This window comes from Suncus etruscus, chromosome 3 (genome assembly GCF_024139225.1).
Source record: "Suncus etruscus isolate mSunEtr1 chromosome 3, mSunEtr1.pri.cur, whole genome shotgun sequence".
Classification (NCBI taxonomy): Eukaryota; Metazoa; Chordata; class Mammalia; order Eulipotyphla; family Soricidae; genus Suncus; species Suncus etruscus.
In genome coordinates, this window is record NC_064850.1 from 93,753,193 (window position 1) to 93,772,330 (window position 19,138).

The 19,138-nt window shown below is 35.9% G+C and overlaps 1 protein-coding gene across 1 annotated transcript in view; it reads left to right on the top strand.

Moving 5' to 3' along the window:
- Positions 1 to 7,289, top strand: part of ADAM28 (ADAM metallopeptidase domain 28) — a 198,778-nt gene extending 191,489 nt beyond the window's left edge. The window contains exon 23 of the mRNA XM_049770830.1: positions 7,116 to 7,289. Within this exon, the coding sequence (XP_049626787.1) occupies positions 7,116 to 7,289 (174 nt within the window). The remainder of the gene's footprint in view (positions 1 to 7,115) is intronic.
- The last annotated feature ends 11,849 nt before the right edge of the window (positions 7,290 to 19,138 follow it).

Here is a 19,138-nt window from a genome sequence, read left to right on the forward strand (position 1 = left end):
TAGGTTCGATCCTTGGCATCCCATATGGTCCCTTTAGCCAGGAGCGATTTCTGAGCATAGAGCCAGAAATAACCCCCTGGAGTCATCGGATGTGGCCCAATAAACAAAACAAAAACCAAAAAAACAAAAAACAAACAAAAAAAAACAAAAAAAAAAGAAGAATCCAAAAGTAAAATTTGCAGCCACCACACATCTCCTCTGGAATTTGTCAAAACTCTTCAAAATGTCTTTACTTCCAGTAACATTTAGATACTACCTTGCCATTAGCCCTGAGGCCTCTCTATCAAGCAACACTGATATAATATTACAATTAAAATAAATATTATGATTAAGCTGAATTAGTTATTTGATTGTGAAAATGAAATACATAACTACAAGAAAATTATGATAATTTGTAAGCCAGCTCATTATAATGAGCTACTTTCTGACAGCCAAAACTGAAATACATACATTTTAAAAATGTGTTACTTTTTTTGTTTGTGTTGTGTGTATGTAGTAAGAGCAGTTTATACTGCTGCTCCCAATTGTCAATTTTATATTTTATTGTATTAGTTTCACTACTGTGAATGCTTTATATATGTTACGCAATAGTTGCCCTGTGATTATAGCCTATTCTAATTTTAACATTTTATTTGTTTTTAATTTTTTAAATGCTTTATTTAAACACTGTGGTTTACAAGGCTATTTATAACACAGTTTTTTTGCACAGTTACAAAGTTGTTTATAATTGAGTTTTAGTCATATAATGTACAACTCCCTTCACTAATGCAAATTTCCTGATAACAGTCTACCCAGTTTTTCTCCCACTTTTCTCCTTTCCTCTCCCCTGCCTGCCTCTGTGGCAGATATTTTCTTCTCTGTCTTTCTTCTCTGTTCCTTATATTTTAAACAATTTATTTATTTAAGCACAATGGTTACAAACATGTTTGTCATTGGATTTCAGCCATAAAATGCACACCCTCGGGGCCGGGCGGTGGCGCTAAATGTAAGGTGCGCCTGCCTTGCCTGTGCTAGCCTTGGATGGACTGCGGTTTGATCCCCCGGCGTCCCATATGGTCCCCCAAGCCAGGATCAACTTCTGAGCACATAGCCAGGAGTAACCCCTGAGCGTTACCGGGTGTGGCCCAAACACCAAAAAAAAAAAATGCACACCCTCTTCTTGCTGCTTTTAGTATTCTATCTCCATTGTCCTCCCCATTTTTTACCTCCCCCAAAAGCCTGCCAGTCTTCAAAACAGGCATTGTATTTCTCTATCATTGTCATGGTAACTGTTAGTGTAGTTATTTCTCTAACTGCACTTACCACTCTTTGTGATAAGCTTGTTATCCTGGGCTGGTCCTTCCAGCCCTTATCTCTATTGTCTCTAGGTATTATTATTATTATACTCTTTTATTTTCCGTAAATCCCACGTATAAGTGAGACCATTCTGTGCTTATCTCTCTTCTTCTGACTTATTTCACTCAATATGATAGTCTCCAAATCCATGTATGTATAAGCAAATTTTGTAACTTTATTTTTTCTAACAGCTGCACAGTATTCTATTGTATAAAATATTTATTTTTGACTTAGAACACGAGGGAACAACTTCTGGAACACCATGTACTCAATTCTATTAACATTTCTTTGAAATGTGAAGGGAGAGCCATAACCAGAGATGTTCCTGGATCTGTACTGAGGAATTACTGCTGGTCATGCTTAAAGGAAAGATCATATGTGATTCTGGAATACAAACCTAGGTTTGCTGAATTCAATCAAATGTCTTAACCCCTATTATATCTCCCCTGCCCTTAATATTACTTTTATCCTTGCCAATACTATGCTTTGTTAACACATTTAATAATTTGTTTATATAAGCACTTCTTGGAATATTAGTATATTTATAACTTGATCACTTTACTTTGAAATTTATATTTTAGAACATTCTCATAAGATAACAATAACTCTGGTTATATTAACTCTGGTTACAAAAATATATAATACTTAAATGTTTTCTTGATTTTATCCGACTATCCATTAGTTCAATATTAAAACATTTGTGTAATGCCTAACTGGATTAATAATTAAAGTCAAGAAATTTATAAAAAATGATTAATCAGGTCATGACAACCTGACAAAAGATAATGATGTCCTTCACACCCAGTAATTTCTGATATAAAATTATTTTATTTATTTTTGATTAAAAAAACCTGATTAACAGGCCAAGTTTTATGACACAGTATATTGAACAATTTTTCTTAATCAATATGTATGACTAATTTAGCATTATAAATACTGCCATGAAAAAGCTCATGAAGTTTCCATTTATTATAAATTCTATGCTATATATCTATCTCTATAGCTGTAGCTGTAGAGATAAATAAACATATCTAGATATAACTATAAATAAATATATACATTATAATATAAGGAGAGATAGATATGCAAAGTTAGAATCAGAGAAAGTACTAGATTATCCTTTTCAGAGAAATTTTTTGTTTTGTTTTGTTTGTTTTTTCTGCCACACCCATTGACTCTCAGAGGTTACTCCTGGCTAGGTGCTCAGAAATCGCTCTGGTTTGGGGGAACCATATAAGATGCCAGGGATCGAACCACAGTCCATCCTAAGCTAGCCTAGTGTTTGCAAGTCAGACACCTTACCTCTAGTGACACTGCTCTGGCCCCTTCAGACAAATTTTTAATGGTTTTAGGCATCTTTAAATTTTCTTATTTAATAAATACATAATGATTTGTCATTTTTAAATGTTGCTTTCTAGGAGATAAAGCAGTATTAAATATAAGAAGGAAAAGAGCAAAGCAACAAGGTATCTTTATTAACAGAAAAGTAGGATAAAACTACCAATACCCTAATCCTAATAAAACTATAAATTTGGATTTGTAAGTGATAGTATTCCACTTTTTTAAGTTACTTGTTTTTCTTTTTTTTAATTTTTATTTTGATCATAGTGGCTTTCATATCTTTCACATTAGTATTTTAGATACATATTGACATTGAGTCAGGGGAATACCCACCACCAAATTTGTCCTCCCCTCTTCCCCTATCTGCAACCCATATCCCCCACCATCACCCCCCAGGCTGCTAGAGTAGGAGGTCCCCTCTTTTTCTAGCTTACTATCATGATCATACATCTGTTTGGTCCTGGTGCCCTCCATTGTTTCTCCCACTTTTGAGAGGCTTACTAGATAAATCGAGTTATGTGGTTTTGTTTGAGGGAAAGAAAGGCAATAGAATGGGGTAAAGATTAAGCAAAAAAATTAAAAATAAATCAATTAATTAATTAATAAAAATATGCTGAATATGGGCAGAGTGGTTATCAGCCTCAGTTTGAGAGAGGACATGAAAAAGGTAATTGAAACACCATAACAATACAAAAATAAATGTCAAATTAAATATCCAGTGAGCCCTACAGCGATAAAGAGAAGCACCACACAATAGTCTCGGTTCTGAACTGAAATCATGCCGGAATGCAAAAAGAAAGAGAAAGATAAGATAAAATAATATAAAATAAAAAAGGAGACATCAACTTCAATATCTATAGCAAAATAAAGATGTCAAAAAAGAATCAATCAATAAATAAATATATATGTGGAAAAATGATTATTTTGTGTTTTTTTTTTCTTTTTCCCCCTGCATAGGCACAATAATTATTGGGGATATTGTAGAGGGAATTCCCTTGGCCTAGTAGATACAGGTATTCTCCATCTGTGAAGTATACTGTCATGGAATTAACTATAGACTCCTTGCATGATCATTTACTCTTCCCTCGGTGTTTTTATGGTGTATGGAAGACTTCTGCTTTGTGATGGATGGTAAAATCAGTCCTCTGTATCTAGAGATCTTGGTGATTGTGCAGCTCAAGGAATGGAGCTTATGATGAAGGCTTTCTTTGTGGTTCTAGCAGTTCTGCTTCTTCAGTGTCCTTATAATTCATCTTCTGTAGTTGGTGTTCTTGGTCATTATGTTGCTCCTAGGATGGAGCCTGGGACAGAGTCTTTCGTTATGTTTCTGGAAGACCTGTTCACTTGCAGTTGTCTCAGTCACACCTCTGGAATTGGAGATCTTGTTTATTGAACAAATTGTAGACCAAAAGCTAGGTTAGAGCTTTTTGTTGTTGTTGTTGGTCCCAGGATACATACTGTCTAGTCCTGGTTGTAACAACCAGTCATCTGTATATAGCAATCTTGGTTTTTGTATAAGTTACTTGTTTTTTCTATACCTTTGATTTTGAAGTAGGACCAAATTGCTTACTAGCTATATACTTCACTGAAGAGTCTCTTTCTTAGTGTTTTATTTTATTGCTATCTGCTTTTACAATAACTTTCAAAATTTGACACCCATCTTTATTTAGCTTAATGCTCTTATATAAAGTCTAAATCTCACCCACAATTTCTGTGTTAAATAATTGTCTCATCATACAGGAATTAAGACACATTTCTTACATGTGCCCACTCTGATTGAATCCCCAATATCATATGTGATCTTTCAAACACTGCAGGACTGAACACAGATTGGTATAGGCTCTGAGCAATATCAGGTAAAAAATAAATAAGTAGATGGGACCAGAGAGGTAGCATGAAGGTAGGACATTTGCCTTGCATGCAGAAGGATGGTGGTTCGAATCCTGACATCCCATATGGTCCCGCGTGCCTGCCAGGAGCGATTTCTGAGCGTAAAGCAGGATTAACCCCTGAGCGCTGCCAGGTGTGACCCAAAAAAACAAACAAAAAATAAGTAAATAAATAGAAATATAGATGAAGAAATAATTTGAGTCTTGATGATGCCCTGTACCTGAATTAAATCATCATTGTTGTAACACTGAAATTTTCTTATGTATGACTCTAAATTTATATTTTGGGAAAATAATAAGTAATTGATTTACAAAGCTCTAAGAAAAAAATGAAATTGTAGCTCTTTAAAATGTACATGATTAAAATTAATATCACAGATTAATAAAAGCTCATATTTTAACTATACAATTTTATTTACAAAATATATACATATGCAATATGTGCATGCTTTAAATTAATTCTTAATTAAAAATCTATGTAAAGAAATTGTCCCATTTTACATTTAGAAAAGTAAGATAAATAAAAACAACAGTTATTTTTCTCTAGTTCAAATGCCAGTAAACTACATACATACCAAGAAATCAAACCTCAGGATTAGAGTGATAGTACAGCAGGTAGGGCACTTGCCTTGGAAGTGGTAGAATGGGTTTGATTCCCAGTATTGTAAATGGTCTCCTGAGCACCACAGAGTAATTTCTAAGTATAGATTCCAGAGTAACACATAAACACTATTGGGTGTGGTCAAAACAAAACAATCAAACCTAATTAGCAAGGAAGATTGACTTACCATAGAAGTGCATGCTTTGTTTGCAGAAGTCTTGGGTGTATTTTCTGGTACCACTTGAAAGTGATCATCAACTGTGACTCTCCCCACCCAAATAAGTTACTCTGAATTGAATTTTACTTCATACCTCACAACTACACTGACTGCATCAGAATTATTTTGCCTAGAAAGGCACATTTAATATTATAATGAAATACAGAAATTCCACTTTAACTTTAACTACAATCAATGATTTTTTTGTTTGTTTGTTTGTTTTTGTTTTGTTTTCTGAGGAGGAAAAGGACATGCCCAGAAGTGTTCAGAGTTTACTCCTGGCTCTGAACTCAGGGATTACTCTATAGACATTCACTTGGCCTACCATAATACCTCTCCAAAGCCTATAATTCCCTTTTATACACACTTATAAGTGAAAAAATCGTATGTTTGTGCAGAAAAATTTTATGCCTTGTATCTGTTCAATCCTGAAAATTGCTTTTGATTTTCTCCTAATTATTATATTAGTAACTATCACAAAGTCTGGATACTAGAAGATACTCAACAACTATGTTCTAAAAAACCCTGTCAAGGCCTGGATTCATCCATCATGTGATTGCTTTCATTTTTAACTCAAATATTTGTAAATTAACTATTACTATGTTTGTACTGGAGACAGAAACATTAAACACTTTCCTGTTTTCTAGAGACTCAGAACTGAGTTCCAAGGACTGACATAAACAATTATACAAGTAAAATAACCACTGAAATCTACACATAATGGAGCAGAAATCAAGACAGGAAAAATTATCTGGGGAAGTGTCAGGCTATTATAAAAAGAAAACATAGAAAAAGGCACAAAGGAAAAATAATGGAATAGCATGTATGTGGCCATGATATAAATTAATCAAGGCTAACTTGTCTAGAAATGGTTATTCAGATTTGCTTATATGTCTATTTATTTATGTTTTGGAGCACCACCAGTAGTTCTTATACTGTTGAGGAATGAACTCTGGTGGTGATCAGTATATGTGGAATAGGGAACCCAAACCTTAAAAGAGTTCACATACATAAAGTTATAGTTTATTGTACAGTTCAAATACTTAGTTAATTTTAGAGTTCTTTCCCAAATGTCTCCTTTATTCATGCATTGCATTTCTCATTCTATTTCATGATTCCAGTTCCAGTAGGACTTCTGAAATCTTGTGGCTAGGCTTTTCTTGAGCAATACCCAAATGGTTCCCTGAAATCTGAGATTTCATCAGTCTTGGGCTGCTGATGTATGATATTTGGACCTGGACAGGGCCCTTGGGTACCCCCAAATTGACAGTTAGACCGGACATGTCCCTAGATACCTCCACTGTAATGACAGTTAAACCTGAACACATCCCTTGGACATGCCCCCTTGTCAAGCCAGGTATAAAATTAAAACTTGGACCTTTGCAGGGGGCCCAGGATAGTGACCAGAGCAGTGCTTGCTAGCTCAAGGGGGTGGGGGAGTGGTTGAGATAAAGCATCAATGAATTGCTGCCTCTTTATAGCTATCCCCTTTTTAAAAAATAATTTGTATTTTGACAAAAGTAGATTACAAATGTTTAACAGTAATATTTTAGGTACATAATGCCTTGAATCAGGGGCATTCCCACCAGCTCCTCCCCACAGTCACCTTTAGAGGGTGAATTTCCATCCCTCTCTATCTACCTTACTCTGAAGCTCCGGGACAGAAGCAGCAGTACTGAGACTCCAGGAGGAATAAATAGATACTTAGTTTTCCTCCTCCTCACTCTCTCAGTCCCTGGCAGGCAGTCGCTACATGTTGATGTGCCTGTGTGAACTCTTGGCCCTACCTGGCAGCTGGGCCCCAAAGACCCCTGCGAGCTTTGCAGCACTCGTTCCTGGAAACTTTGGACCTCTGCAGCATGCAGCCCTGCAGCCCTTGCAGCCCTGGGCCTCTGCATCGGGCTAAGGTCACCTGTGTATGGGTAAGATCCTGTGCTCTGTAACTGATGTTGGGTCCCTCTCAGCTGAAACCTAGCCATTCTTTTTTATTCCATCTTGGCTTACACCATCTCTGGGTACCACCACAGGTGTACAGATTTGAGATGCTTGTCAGTACATATCTCTGAGCCCTCGCTTTTATCTACCCTGTTTAGTTCTATGTGGCTAGCTTGTACTCAACCAACTGTCAAGGTATACAAAATACCTAATCCTCTCATCCCTCTGGCACATGAGAAGAGAGACTAGCTAGAGCTTCTGCTGCTATTTCCCACCCCCATTTCCCATCATGTATCCTAATTGGACACTTTTTCAGTAGATGAGATTTAAACAACCAAATAACCCACCTGGCATTTCACCCTCCTGATCCTTCTGTAGCAATAGTACAGTAGGGCTCTTGCTTTGAACATGACCAACTTGACATCCCATAAGTTCTCTAATGTCCTGTCAAAAGTAAGCCCAGAGCACTGCTGGGTGTGCCCCCCCAAAATAAACAAAACAAATAAAAGTGTCATAAACCATTTTTAAAAAGAAGAAAAATATAATCCATAAAATATAGACAATGTTAAGAGAATAGGAAAGTAGGAAATCAAGGAAGTTATAAAATAGATAGCATCACAGGTCAGATGAGTCCACAAAATATAAAACATCCAGTACTAAATATTTTCTAACTGCAGTTTGCACAATTTACCACAGATTTTGAAAACTATAATAAATTGAACTAAGAGGAGAAAGGTTTATAAATAGAATTGACAGGGGAATTGTGATGTTCATAAAAAAGATGCTATCATCTCACAATCAAGGACCATTAAAAATAAAAACAAAACAAAATCAAAACCATTTTTCAGAAGGATCTTCATATTTCTGAGGTTTAAAATTTTTATGCAGTGCTATTTTTATGTGTAATTAGCTAATCAAGAAAAAATCTGAATAAGATATTAAAGTATGTTAAGGCAAAAATAATTTGTTGAAACATACTTGTATATCAATCAAATGTATATGGATGTATACCTCTGTTCTCACTATGTGCATACACATATATCCATACATTATGTTTTAATAGTCAGTGATATCTAGTCAGATTTAATGTTAACTGGAAAAACATGGTCTTATTATGTTCATCCCAATTCACATGATGTCTGCTTTTTATACTTTGTAGAAGTCAGGAGTAGAGAAGGGAGTTAAAAACCTCAAAATGGGGCCAGAGAGATAGCACAGCGGTAAGCAGAACAACGGTGGTTCAAATCCTGGCATCCCCAAGCCTGTCAGGAGCGATTTCTGAGCATAGAGCCAGGAGTAACCCCTGATCACTGCTGGGTGTGACCCAAAAACCAGAAGAAAAAAAAAAGCCCTCAAAATGTGAACAGTTTTCCAACCACAAACTTCATAAATATATAAAATATATACTTCTACTACTTTTCCATTGGGAAATTATATTCCAAAATTTTTTGTTTTCAAATTATTTGCATCAACATTTTTGTATTAATAAAATTCACTATAATGTAAATGCATTGTACTACATAGTTCGTGATATCTATACTAATTAGGAGTTTTAATAAATCAGATATAAATGGCTTCTTTAGAAATCTTTAATTCCCATGAAGTATACTTTTTTTTTTAACATTTGGTGTGCTTTTCTTTCTTTTTTTTTAAATATTTTTATTTAAACAACTTTATTATATACATGATTGTGTTTGGGTTTCAGTCAAATAAAGAACACCACCAATCACCAGTGCAACATTCCCATCACCAATGTCCCAAATCTCCCTCGTCCCCACCCGACCCCCGCCTGGACTCTAAACAGGCTTTCTATTTCCTTCGTACATTCTCATTATTAGGATAGTTCAAAACGTAGTTATTTCTCTAACAAAACTCGTCCCTGTTTGTGGTGAGCTTCATGAGGTGAGCTGGAACTTCCAGCTCTTTTCTCTTTTGTGTCTGAAAGTTATTATTGCAAGAATGTCTTTCATTTTTCTTAAAACCCATAGATGAGTGAGACCACTCTGTGTCTTTCTCTCTCTCTCTCTTATTTCACTCAGCATAATAGATTCCATGTACATCCACGTATAGGAAAATTTCATGACTTCATTTCTCCTGACAGCTGCATAATATTCCATTGTGTATATGTACCACTGTTTCTTTAGCCATTCATCTGTTGAACGGAATCTTGGCTGTTTCCAGAGTCTTGCGATGGTAAATAGTGCTGCAATGATTATAGGTGTAAGGAAGGGGTTTTTGTATTGTATATTTGTGTTCCTAGGGTATATTCCTAGGAGTGGTATAGCTGGGTCATATGGGAGCTCGATTTCCAGTTTTTGGATGAATCTCCATATTGCTTTCCGTAAAGGTTGAACTAGACTGCATTCCCACCAGCAGTGGATAAGAGTTCCTTTCTCTCCACATCCCTGCCAACACTGCTTGTTCTCATTCTTTGTGATGTGTGCCAATCTCTGGGGTGTGAGATGGTACCTCATTGTTGTTTTGATTTGCATCTCCCTGATGATTAGTGATGTGGAGCATTTTTTCATGTGTCTTTTGGCCATTTGTATTTCTTCTTTGTCAAAATGTCTGTCCATTTCTTCTCCCCATTTTTTGATGGGATTAGATGTTTTTTTCTTGTAAAGTTCTGTCAGTGCCTTGTGTATTTTGGAGATTAGCCCCTTGTCTGATGGGTATTCGGTGAATAGTTTTTCCCACTCAGTGGGGGGCTCATGTATCCTGGGCACTATTTCTTTTGAGGTGCAGAAGCTTCTCAGTTTAATATATTTCCATCTGTTAATCTCTGCTTTCACTTGCTTGGAGAGTGCAATTTCCTCTTAGTGATGCCTTTAGTCTCAATGTCCTGGAGAGTTTTACCTATGTGTTGTTCTATATATCTTATGGTTTTAGATCTGATATCGAGGTCTTTCATCCATTTGGATTTAACCTTCGTACATGATGTTAGCTGGGGGTCTAAGTTCAATTTTTTGCAAGTGGCTATCCAGTTGTGCCAACACCACTTGTTGAAGAGGCTTTCTTTGCTCCATTTAGGATTTCTTGCTTCTTTATCAAAAATGAAGTGATTGTATGTCTGGGAAACATTATCTGAGTATACAAGCCTATTCCATTGATCTGAGTGCCTGTCTTTATTACAATACCATGCTGTTTTGATAACTATTGCTTTGTAGTACAGTTTAAAGTTGGGGAAAGTAATTTCTCCAATATTCTTTTCCCCAATGATTGCTTTAGCTATTCTAGGGTGTTTATTGTTTCAAATGAATTTCAAAAGTGCCTGATCCACTTCTTTGAAGAATATCATGGGTATCTTTAGAGGGATTAAATTAAGTCTGTACAATGCTTTGGGGAGTATTGCCATTTTAATGATGTAAATCCTGCCAATCCATGAGCAGAGTATGTGCTTCCATTTCCGCTTGTCCTCTCTTATTTCTTTGAGCAGAGTTTTATAGTTTTCTTTGTATGGTCCTTCACATTTTAGTCAAGTTGATTCCAAGATCTTTGAGTTTGTGTGGCACTATTGTGAATGGGGTTGTTTTCTTAATGTCCATTTCTTCCTTATTATTATTGGTGTATAGAAAGACCAGTGATTTTTTTGTGTTATTTTTGCAGCCTGCCACCTTGCTATATGAGTCTATTGTTTCTAGTAGGTTTTTCATAGAGACTTTAGGGTTTTCTAGGTAGAGTATCATGTCATCTGCAAACAGCGAGATCATGACTTCTTTCTTTCCTATCTGAATTCCCTTGATATATTTTTCTTGCCTAATTACTACAGCAAGTACTCCCAGTGCTATGTTGAATAGGAGTGGTGAGAGAGGCCAGCCTTGTCTTGTGCCAGAAATCAGAGGAAAGTCCTTCAGTTTTTCACATTAAGGACAATATTTGCCTCTGGCTTGTGGTAGATGGACTTAACTATATTGAGAAAGGTTCCTTCCATTCCCATCTTGCTGAGAGTTTTGATCAAGAATGGGTTTTGGACCTTATCAAATGCTTTCTCTGCATCTATTTATATGATCATGTGATTTCTATTTTTCTTGTTGTTGATGTTGTGTATTATGTTGATAGATTTATGGATGTAAAACCACCCTTTCAATCCTGGGATGAAACCTATTTGATCATAGTGGATGATCTTCTTAATGAGGCATTGAATTCTATTTGCCAGGATTTTGTTGAGGATCTTTGCATCTGTGTTCATCAGCGATATTGGTCTGTAATTTTCTTTTATGGTAGCATTTTTGTCTGGTTTAGGTATCAAGGTGATTTTGGCTTCATAAATTTATTTGAAGTGTACCTCTTTTTTTCAATTTCATAAAAGAGTCTTGCCAGGATTGGTAGAAGTTCCTCTTGAAAGGTTTGCAAGAATTCATTAGTAAATATATCTGGGCCTGGACTTTTATTTTTGAGCAGATATTTGATTACTGTCTTAATTTCCTCTATAGTGATGGGTGTGTTTAGATATGCTACATCCTCTTAATTCAACCGTGAAAGATTATAAGATTACAAAATTTTTCCATTTTTCCAGGTTTTCATTTTTAGTGGCATAGATTTTCTCAAAGTAGTTTCTGAATACCGTTTGGATCTCTGCCATATCATTAGTGATCTCTCCTTTTTCATTCCTAATATGAGTTATCAAGTTTCTCTCTCTTTCTTTGTTAGTTTTGCCAGTGGTATATCAATCTTGTTTATTTTTTTCAAAGAATCAACTTCTGCTTTCGGTGATCTTTTGGATTATTTTTCAGGTTTCCACTTCATTGATTTCTGCTCTCAGCTTTGTTATTTCCTTCTGTCTCCTATTCTTGTGTCTTATTATTGAGTACTTTCTAATTCTATGAGCTGTGTAATTAAGCTATTCAAGTATGCCCCTTCTTCTTTCCTAATGTGTACTTGCAAAGCTATAAATTTTCCTCACAGTACCGCTTTTATTGTGTCCCATAGGTTCTGATAGTTTGTGTCTCCATTGTCATTTGTTTCTAGGAAGGTTTTGATTTCCTCTTTGATTTCATCTCGGACCCACTGGTTATTCATTATTAGGCTGTTTAACTTCAGGTATTAAAGTTTTTCTTCTGTGTCCCTTTGCAGTTCACATATAATTTCAGGGCCTTGTGGTCAGTGAAGGTAGCCTGCAAAATTTCTATCCTCTTGATATTATGGAGGTATGTTTTATGTGCAAGCATGTAGTCTATCCTGGAGAATGTCCCATGTACATTAGAGAAGTATGTGTATCCAGGCTTTGGGGGGTGGAGTTTCCTGTATATATCTACTAGGCCTCTTTCTTCAATTTCTCTTTTCAGGTCTAGTATATTCTTATTTTGTTTCAGTCTGGTTGACCTGTCAAGTGTTGATAATGCCGTGTTGAGGTCTCCCACATTTATTGTGTTGGTATTTATATTACTTTTCAGATTTGTCAACAATTTTATTAACCATTTTGCTGGCCCCTCATTCGGTGCATATATGTTTAGAAGAGTGATTTCTTCCTGCTGTATGTATCCCCTGATTAATACAAAATGTCCATCTTTTTCCCTTACAACTTTCCTAAGTACAAAGTTTGCATCATCTGATATTAGTATGGCCACTCCAACTTTTTCATGGGTGTTGTTTGCTTGGATGATTTTCTTCCAGCCTTTTATTTTGAGTCTATGTTTGTTCTGACTATTCAGGTGCATTTCTTGTAGGCAGCAGAAGGTTGGATTGAGTTTTTTGATCCATTTAGCCACTCTGTGTCTCTTAAGTGCTGCATTTAGTCCATTGACATTAAGAGAAAGAATTGTCCTGGGAGTTATTGCCATCTTTATATCGAAGTTTGGTGTGTTTGTTGGTCAGTCTTGTCTTAAAGTAGGCTGTTCAGTTCTTCTTTTAAGAATGGTTTTGAGTCTGTAAAGTTTCTGAGCTGTTGTTTGTCTGTGAAACCATGTATTGTTCCTCCAAACCTGAAAGTGAGTTTTGCTGGGTGTAGTATTCTAGGCAAAGCATTTATTTCATTGAGTTTTCTCACTATGTCCCACCACTGCCTTCTAGCCTTGAGTGTTTCCGGTGACAGGTCTGCAGTAAATCTAAAGGATATTCCATTGAATGTAATTTCTCTTGTTTAATCTTGCTGCTTTCAGAATTCTGTCTCTACCTTTGGGATTTGTCATTGTAAGTAGGATGTGTCTTGAGGTGTTTTTTCTGGGGTCTCTTTTAGTTGCTACTCCTCGGGCATGCAGGATTTGATCGCATGTATTCAATAGCTCTGGTAATTTCTCTTTAATGATGTTCTTGACTGTTGATTCTTCCTGGAGATTTTCTTCCTGGGTCTCTGGGACGCAATTATTTTTAAGTTGTTTCTGTTGAGCTTATCATAGACTTCTATTGTCATCTGTTCCCATTCTTTGAGTAATTTTTCCATTGTTTGATCATTTTCTTTAAGGATTTTTTCCAATCTCTTCTGCTGTATGGAATTGTTTTTCATCTCATCTTACAGTGCATTAATTCTATCCTCAGCTGCTGTTAACCCATGTGAAATCTCAACCATGTTTTCCTTCAATTCATCTATTGAGTTTTTCAGATCTGTTATTTGACCTGAAATTTCAGTTTGGAGTTTCTGATTTCTATCTTCATATTCTCTTGATTCTTATTAGTGTTCTCTTCTATACTTTATTTGAGTTCTTTGAACATCTTCCATATTGCGACTCTAAACTCCTTATCTGAGAGACTGACTAGTTGGTTGGTCATGTTCAAGTCATCAGAGTTGCCATCATCATTCTCTATGTCTGGCGCTGGCATGCGTTGTTTCCCTATTGTCACACTTGTATTGTGGGTTATTCTATGTGTTGTAGTTGTATTCATTGGCTAAATGATGTGTACTGCTGGGAAGCAAAGCGGAGTGGCCCTGCTCCTCTGGCTCCACCCTTTCTGGGCTTGTAAACTCACCTACAGGGAATGCTCCAGGGAAGTGGAGCCATCCACAGATGATCACACACAGGATGAAATCGGGCCAAAAATAGAGCACAGCACAGAATGCAGGCAGATAGGGGTGCTGGCATCTAATTTCCAGCAGAGTTCAGTGGCATTCCCTTTCTGGGCGTGTAAACTCACCTACAGGGAAGCCTCCAGGGAACGCAAGCCATCTGCAGATGAGCCACACACAGGATGAAATCAGACCAAAAATGGAGCACAGCACAGAAGACAGGGAGATAGGGGTGCTGGCCTGCAGTGCTATTTTCAAATCAAATTTGAGAACACTGTGCTCTATCTTTCCCAAAGGTTTTCACACAATAACCCTTAAGAATTATAGATCTGAAATGCCATTTCTATTTGTCTAACATGTGCTTTACCAGTTAGAAATTTACACACTATCAAAGCAATGCAAAGGTTGTCATAAGGTCAGTTGCAAATCTTTTTTCCAGTAAGTTAAGCATTGCTCAGAACAATGAAGTAATCTTTCTAACTGAGCTCTCAATTGTGAATAGAGGAACAAAGTTATAAATAACTTCCTCTTAAGATTTAGGTTTTGGGGTGTGTGTGTGTGTGTGTGTGTGTGTGTGTGTGGTGTGTGTGTGTGTGTATTTGGTCATACACATACCTGGTGATGCTCAGGGTTTACTCCTGATTCAATATTCCTAGAAGAGCTAGGGTACAGAACAGTGAGTGGCTATATACAACTGAATCTGAACATAGAGAAAAAGAATCAAGGCTTCATTAATTTACTTATCCCTAAAATTGATCCTGATATATGTATATACTTAGTTAAACAACACCTGTTAATTAATAAGAATTGTTATCGTACTCAAAATGACCATTCTTTCCAAAGCACTGTATTGATTCAATGTAGTGTCAAACTATCAAAATATTAGAGAACAACTCAGCTCTAAATAAACTACAGAACAGAAGAAATAAGCATATTGGTTTAGTTTGATAACAGTAGTGGCACTTGAATTATGGTAATATGGCATGTTATATTCATATATTTACACCCCAACCGTATAGAGTATTATTACCCAGTAGTAATTAACAAGTATTTTAAGGGGGCAAGAATGATAAGTGGAGCATTTGCTTTCCAAATGGCAGAATCAGGTTCAATCCCCTTCATCCCATATAGTTCCCCTATGCCAGGAATAATTTCTAAGTATAGAGCCAGTGGTAACCTCTGTGTAGCACCAAATGTGTCCCCCAAATGAAAACAACTTTTTTAAAGTAAATTATATTTTGCAATAATTTACTTTTGCTATTTCTGATACTAATTTGCATGAATAAAATTTTAAATAATTAATTACTCTCAGGAAAAGAATTCTAGGAGAATATACAAAGCAAACAATGGCTGACATATTGTCACTACATCCATGGTTCTACCCCTTGCCCATTTTTATTAATGTCACTTGATACCATGATTTGCAATACTGTCTATGATACTTTTTCACATACAATATTCCAACATTATATCCCAGAATGTGTGCCTCCCTTCAACCTTGTATCAGTATATTTTCTGTGTTACACATCTCCCACTCTTGGTAAGCAAATTTCCATAGACAGGATTTCAGATTCTGTTGCTTTTGGTCATTTGTTATTGCCTTTTTATGTTTATTAATATACCACAAGTGAGAGATCATTTTGTATTTGTGTCACTCTGTATCATCAACTTTATTGATTATGATATCGTCTAGTACTATCCACATAGTGGCAAATTGCATGCTTTCATCTTTTCTTATATCCAAGTAGTATTCTATTGTGTTTTTATAAACACTACAGTCTCTTTGTTCAGTCATCTTTTCTCTGGTCACTCATATTGTTTCTAATTCTTGGCTATTGTGAATAGTACTGCAGTGAACATAGGAATGCAAATGTCTTTTAGAAAAAGAGGTGTTTTGGGGCCCTTAGGGTAGATCCTAAAACTAAAATCTAATATTTTTTTAACTTTGAAGCAATACTGAGGGGTTAGTTACTTCTGGCTCTCTACTTAAGAAATACAATTGGTGGTGCCCAGGAACCAAATGAAATGACAGAAATTGAACTGGACGGTCAAATGCACCTGGATAATTGAACTCAATGGTTTCAATAAAGTGAGGAGTCATATGTGTCGAGATAGTCAATATTCTTCAGCTGTATTCAATATGTATGTTTCTCAGTGGCTGTATATATGTTTAAAAACACTGTCTTTAATCCCCTTTATATCCAGGGGTCCTCAAACTTTTTAAACAGGGGGCCATTGGAGGGTTCGACTATAGTAAAAACAAAACTTATGAACGAATTCTTATGCACACTACATATATCTTATTTTGCAATGAAGAAACAAAACAGATACAAATACAATATATGGCCCGAGGGCCATAGTTTGAGGACCACTGTCAGAGACAATAATAGTCAGGCAAGTGATTTAATGAATAAGCTAACACTACACAGGTGGCAGAGTTGCAAGCAACAAACAAAGTAAAATTGTTACACAGTGTTATTTTTTTCTAAGAGAACTATCTCAGATCAGATTATTGATTTTTTAGACAATATATTGATGAACAGCATTTTTCAGGACATTTTAAACTTTTCCCTCTGGCTTGTCACAAGACAATGTAAGTAAATGCTGACCTACTGGTCATTTTAATTTGTAAGATAGCCGCAAAATTTGCAAGCATTGGAAGCCACTCATGGCTCCACAAGAGTGAGAGCTTATTTGATGACATGTTTTATCACTAAAAATAATCTTGAGCTAACATTTGCAAAGTTAAGTGGCCCTAATCTGGATAAAATCATAGCCATTTCAGGCTGGCAATAACGGAGAGTAGAGATTGGTCACTTTTTTTTTTTTTTTTTTTTTGGTTTTTGGGTCAGACTTGGAAGCTCTCAGGGGTTACTTCTGGCTCTACTATGCTCAGAAATCGCTCCAGGCAGGCTTGGGGGACCATATAGGATGCCAGGATTCAAATCACCATCCTTCTGCATGCAAGGCAAACTCCCTATCTCCATGCTATCTCTCTGGCCCCAGAGATTGGTCACATTTTTAAAGAGAGAACTGAATCATTTCAGTCTAGAGCGATTTAATTCTATAACACTACATCATACTACAGAAAAATATGTGCATATCCACTACAGCTCCACAATGTGATATCAACAGTAGCAAACATAACTTTTCTCAAAATCAGAGCATTTCAAAAATGTCAGCGTGAAGTTACTGAAAGTATTAAAATCTTGTTTATCACCTTGAGATGCAGTGACTGAGTCACAGGCTCATGCTCATAAGTTTTATGAACTATGATCTGAAGTCAAACAGCTCATGGAGATGAGGGGGAAAACCTGCCAGGATTTTTATGAACTGTGCTATGAAGTCAAACAGCTCATAGAGAGATGAAGAGAAAAGCCTTCCAAAGATGACAAGTATCTGTGAAATCTACTTTTATTAGTGGATATTCCCAAGTCTTTCTCAAAGTTGAACATCAAGCTACAGAACCCTAAGCAATTACTCAGCTTTCTACCTTCAAATGTGAAATCATTCAAACCTAAATCAAAGTTGTAGAAAGTAGGAATCCTAAGGAATAATGTGGCACTTCCCACTCAGAAAGGACAAAAATCCACCAATGAAATTTGAATATTTTGGTGAATATACAAAATAGCCAAAGCACTAAACTAAAGATTCAAGGATTTTATAAGTTAATCAGACCATTTAACATGCAACAAACCAATAACTTACAAAACAAAGTCACACAGCTGCAAAAATAAAATAAAATAAAATAAAAGCCTGATGATTTCAAAACTATGCACAATAACCTCTCACTACTTGCTTCACATAAGTATTGATTAATTTTATGAAACATTCACTGAAATATGCTTCTGTCTTTAGAGCAACTTGCTCTTATGTAAAAACAGTTATTAAAACCAGACATCATAAAGAGTTGACTGTTAAGGTTTGGCTGCTATTATAAAAACCTGGAAAGGTGTTTGTGAGTAGCAGTATCACCAATATTCATTAATATCAAATGACTCACCAAATAAGCAGCTGTACAAATCACATTATGTGTGATTAAATATATTAAATTATAAAATAATATTACTCTTCTCTATTTGGCCAAAGAATAACTAGAGCACACTCATTTTTAAGTTAACAATGTTCTGTGCCAGTAAACCTTGCTTTAATATTGACTTGTCTCTAAGTCTTAAAAATTATACAGCTGTTGTAACATGTGCATATTTTATATGAACATGCATTGCATTCATTGAAATACATCACAATGAGCGTTATTACTTGTATTAATGGTAAGAATATGACAAAGCCACAGCGATTGACACACATCACAAAGAATGAGAATAAGCAGTACTGGCGGGGATATGGAAAGAAAGGAACTCTTATCCACTACTGGTGGGAATGCCTTCTAGTCCAACCTTTATGGAAAGTGATATGGAGATTCCTCTAAAAACTGGAAATTGAGTTCCCATGCAATCCAGTATACCACTCCTAGGAATATACCCTAGGAACACAAAAATACAATACAAAGATTCCTTCCTCACACCTATATTCATTGCAGCACCATTTACGATAGTCAGACTCTGAAAACAAACTAGATGCCCCTCAATAGATGAATAGCTAAAGAAACTGTGGTACATATATACAATGGAATATTATGGAGCTGTCAGAAGAGATGAAGTCATTAAATTTTCCTATACATGGATGTATATGGAATCTATTATCCTGATGAAATAAGTCAGAAGGAGAGAGATAGAAGCAGAATAGTCTCACTCGTTTATGAGTTTTAAGAAAAATAAAAGATATTTTTGCAATAATTCTCAAATACAAAAGATAGAAGGATTGAAATGTCCTGCTCATGACATGAAGCTTACCACAAAGAGTAATGAGTGCAATTAGAG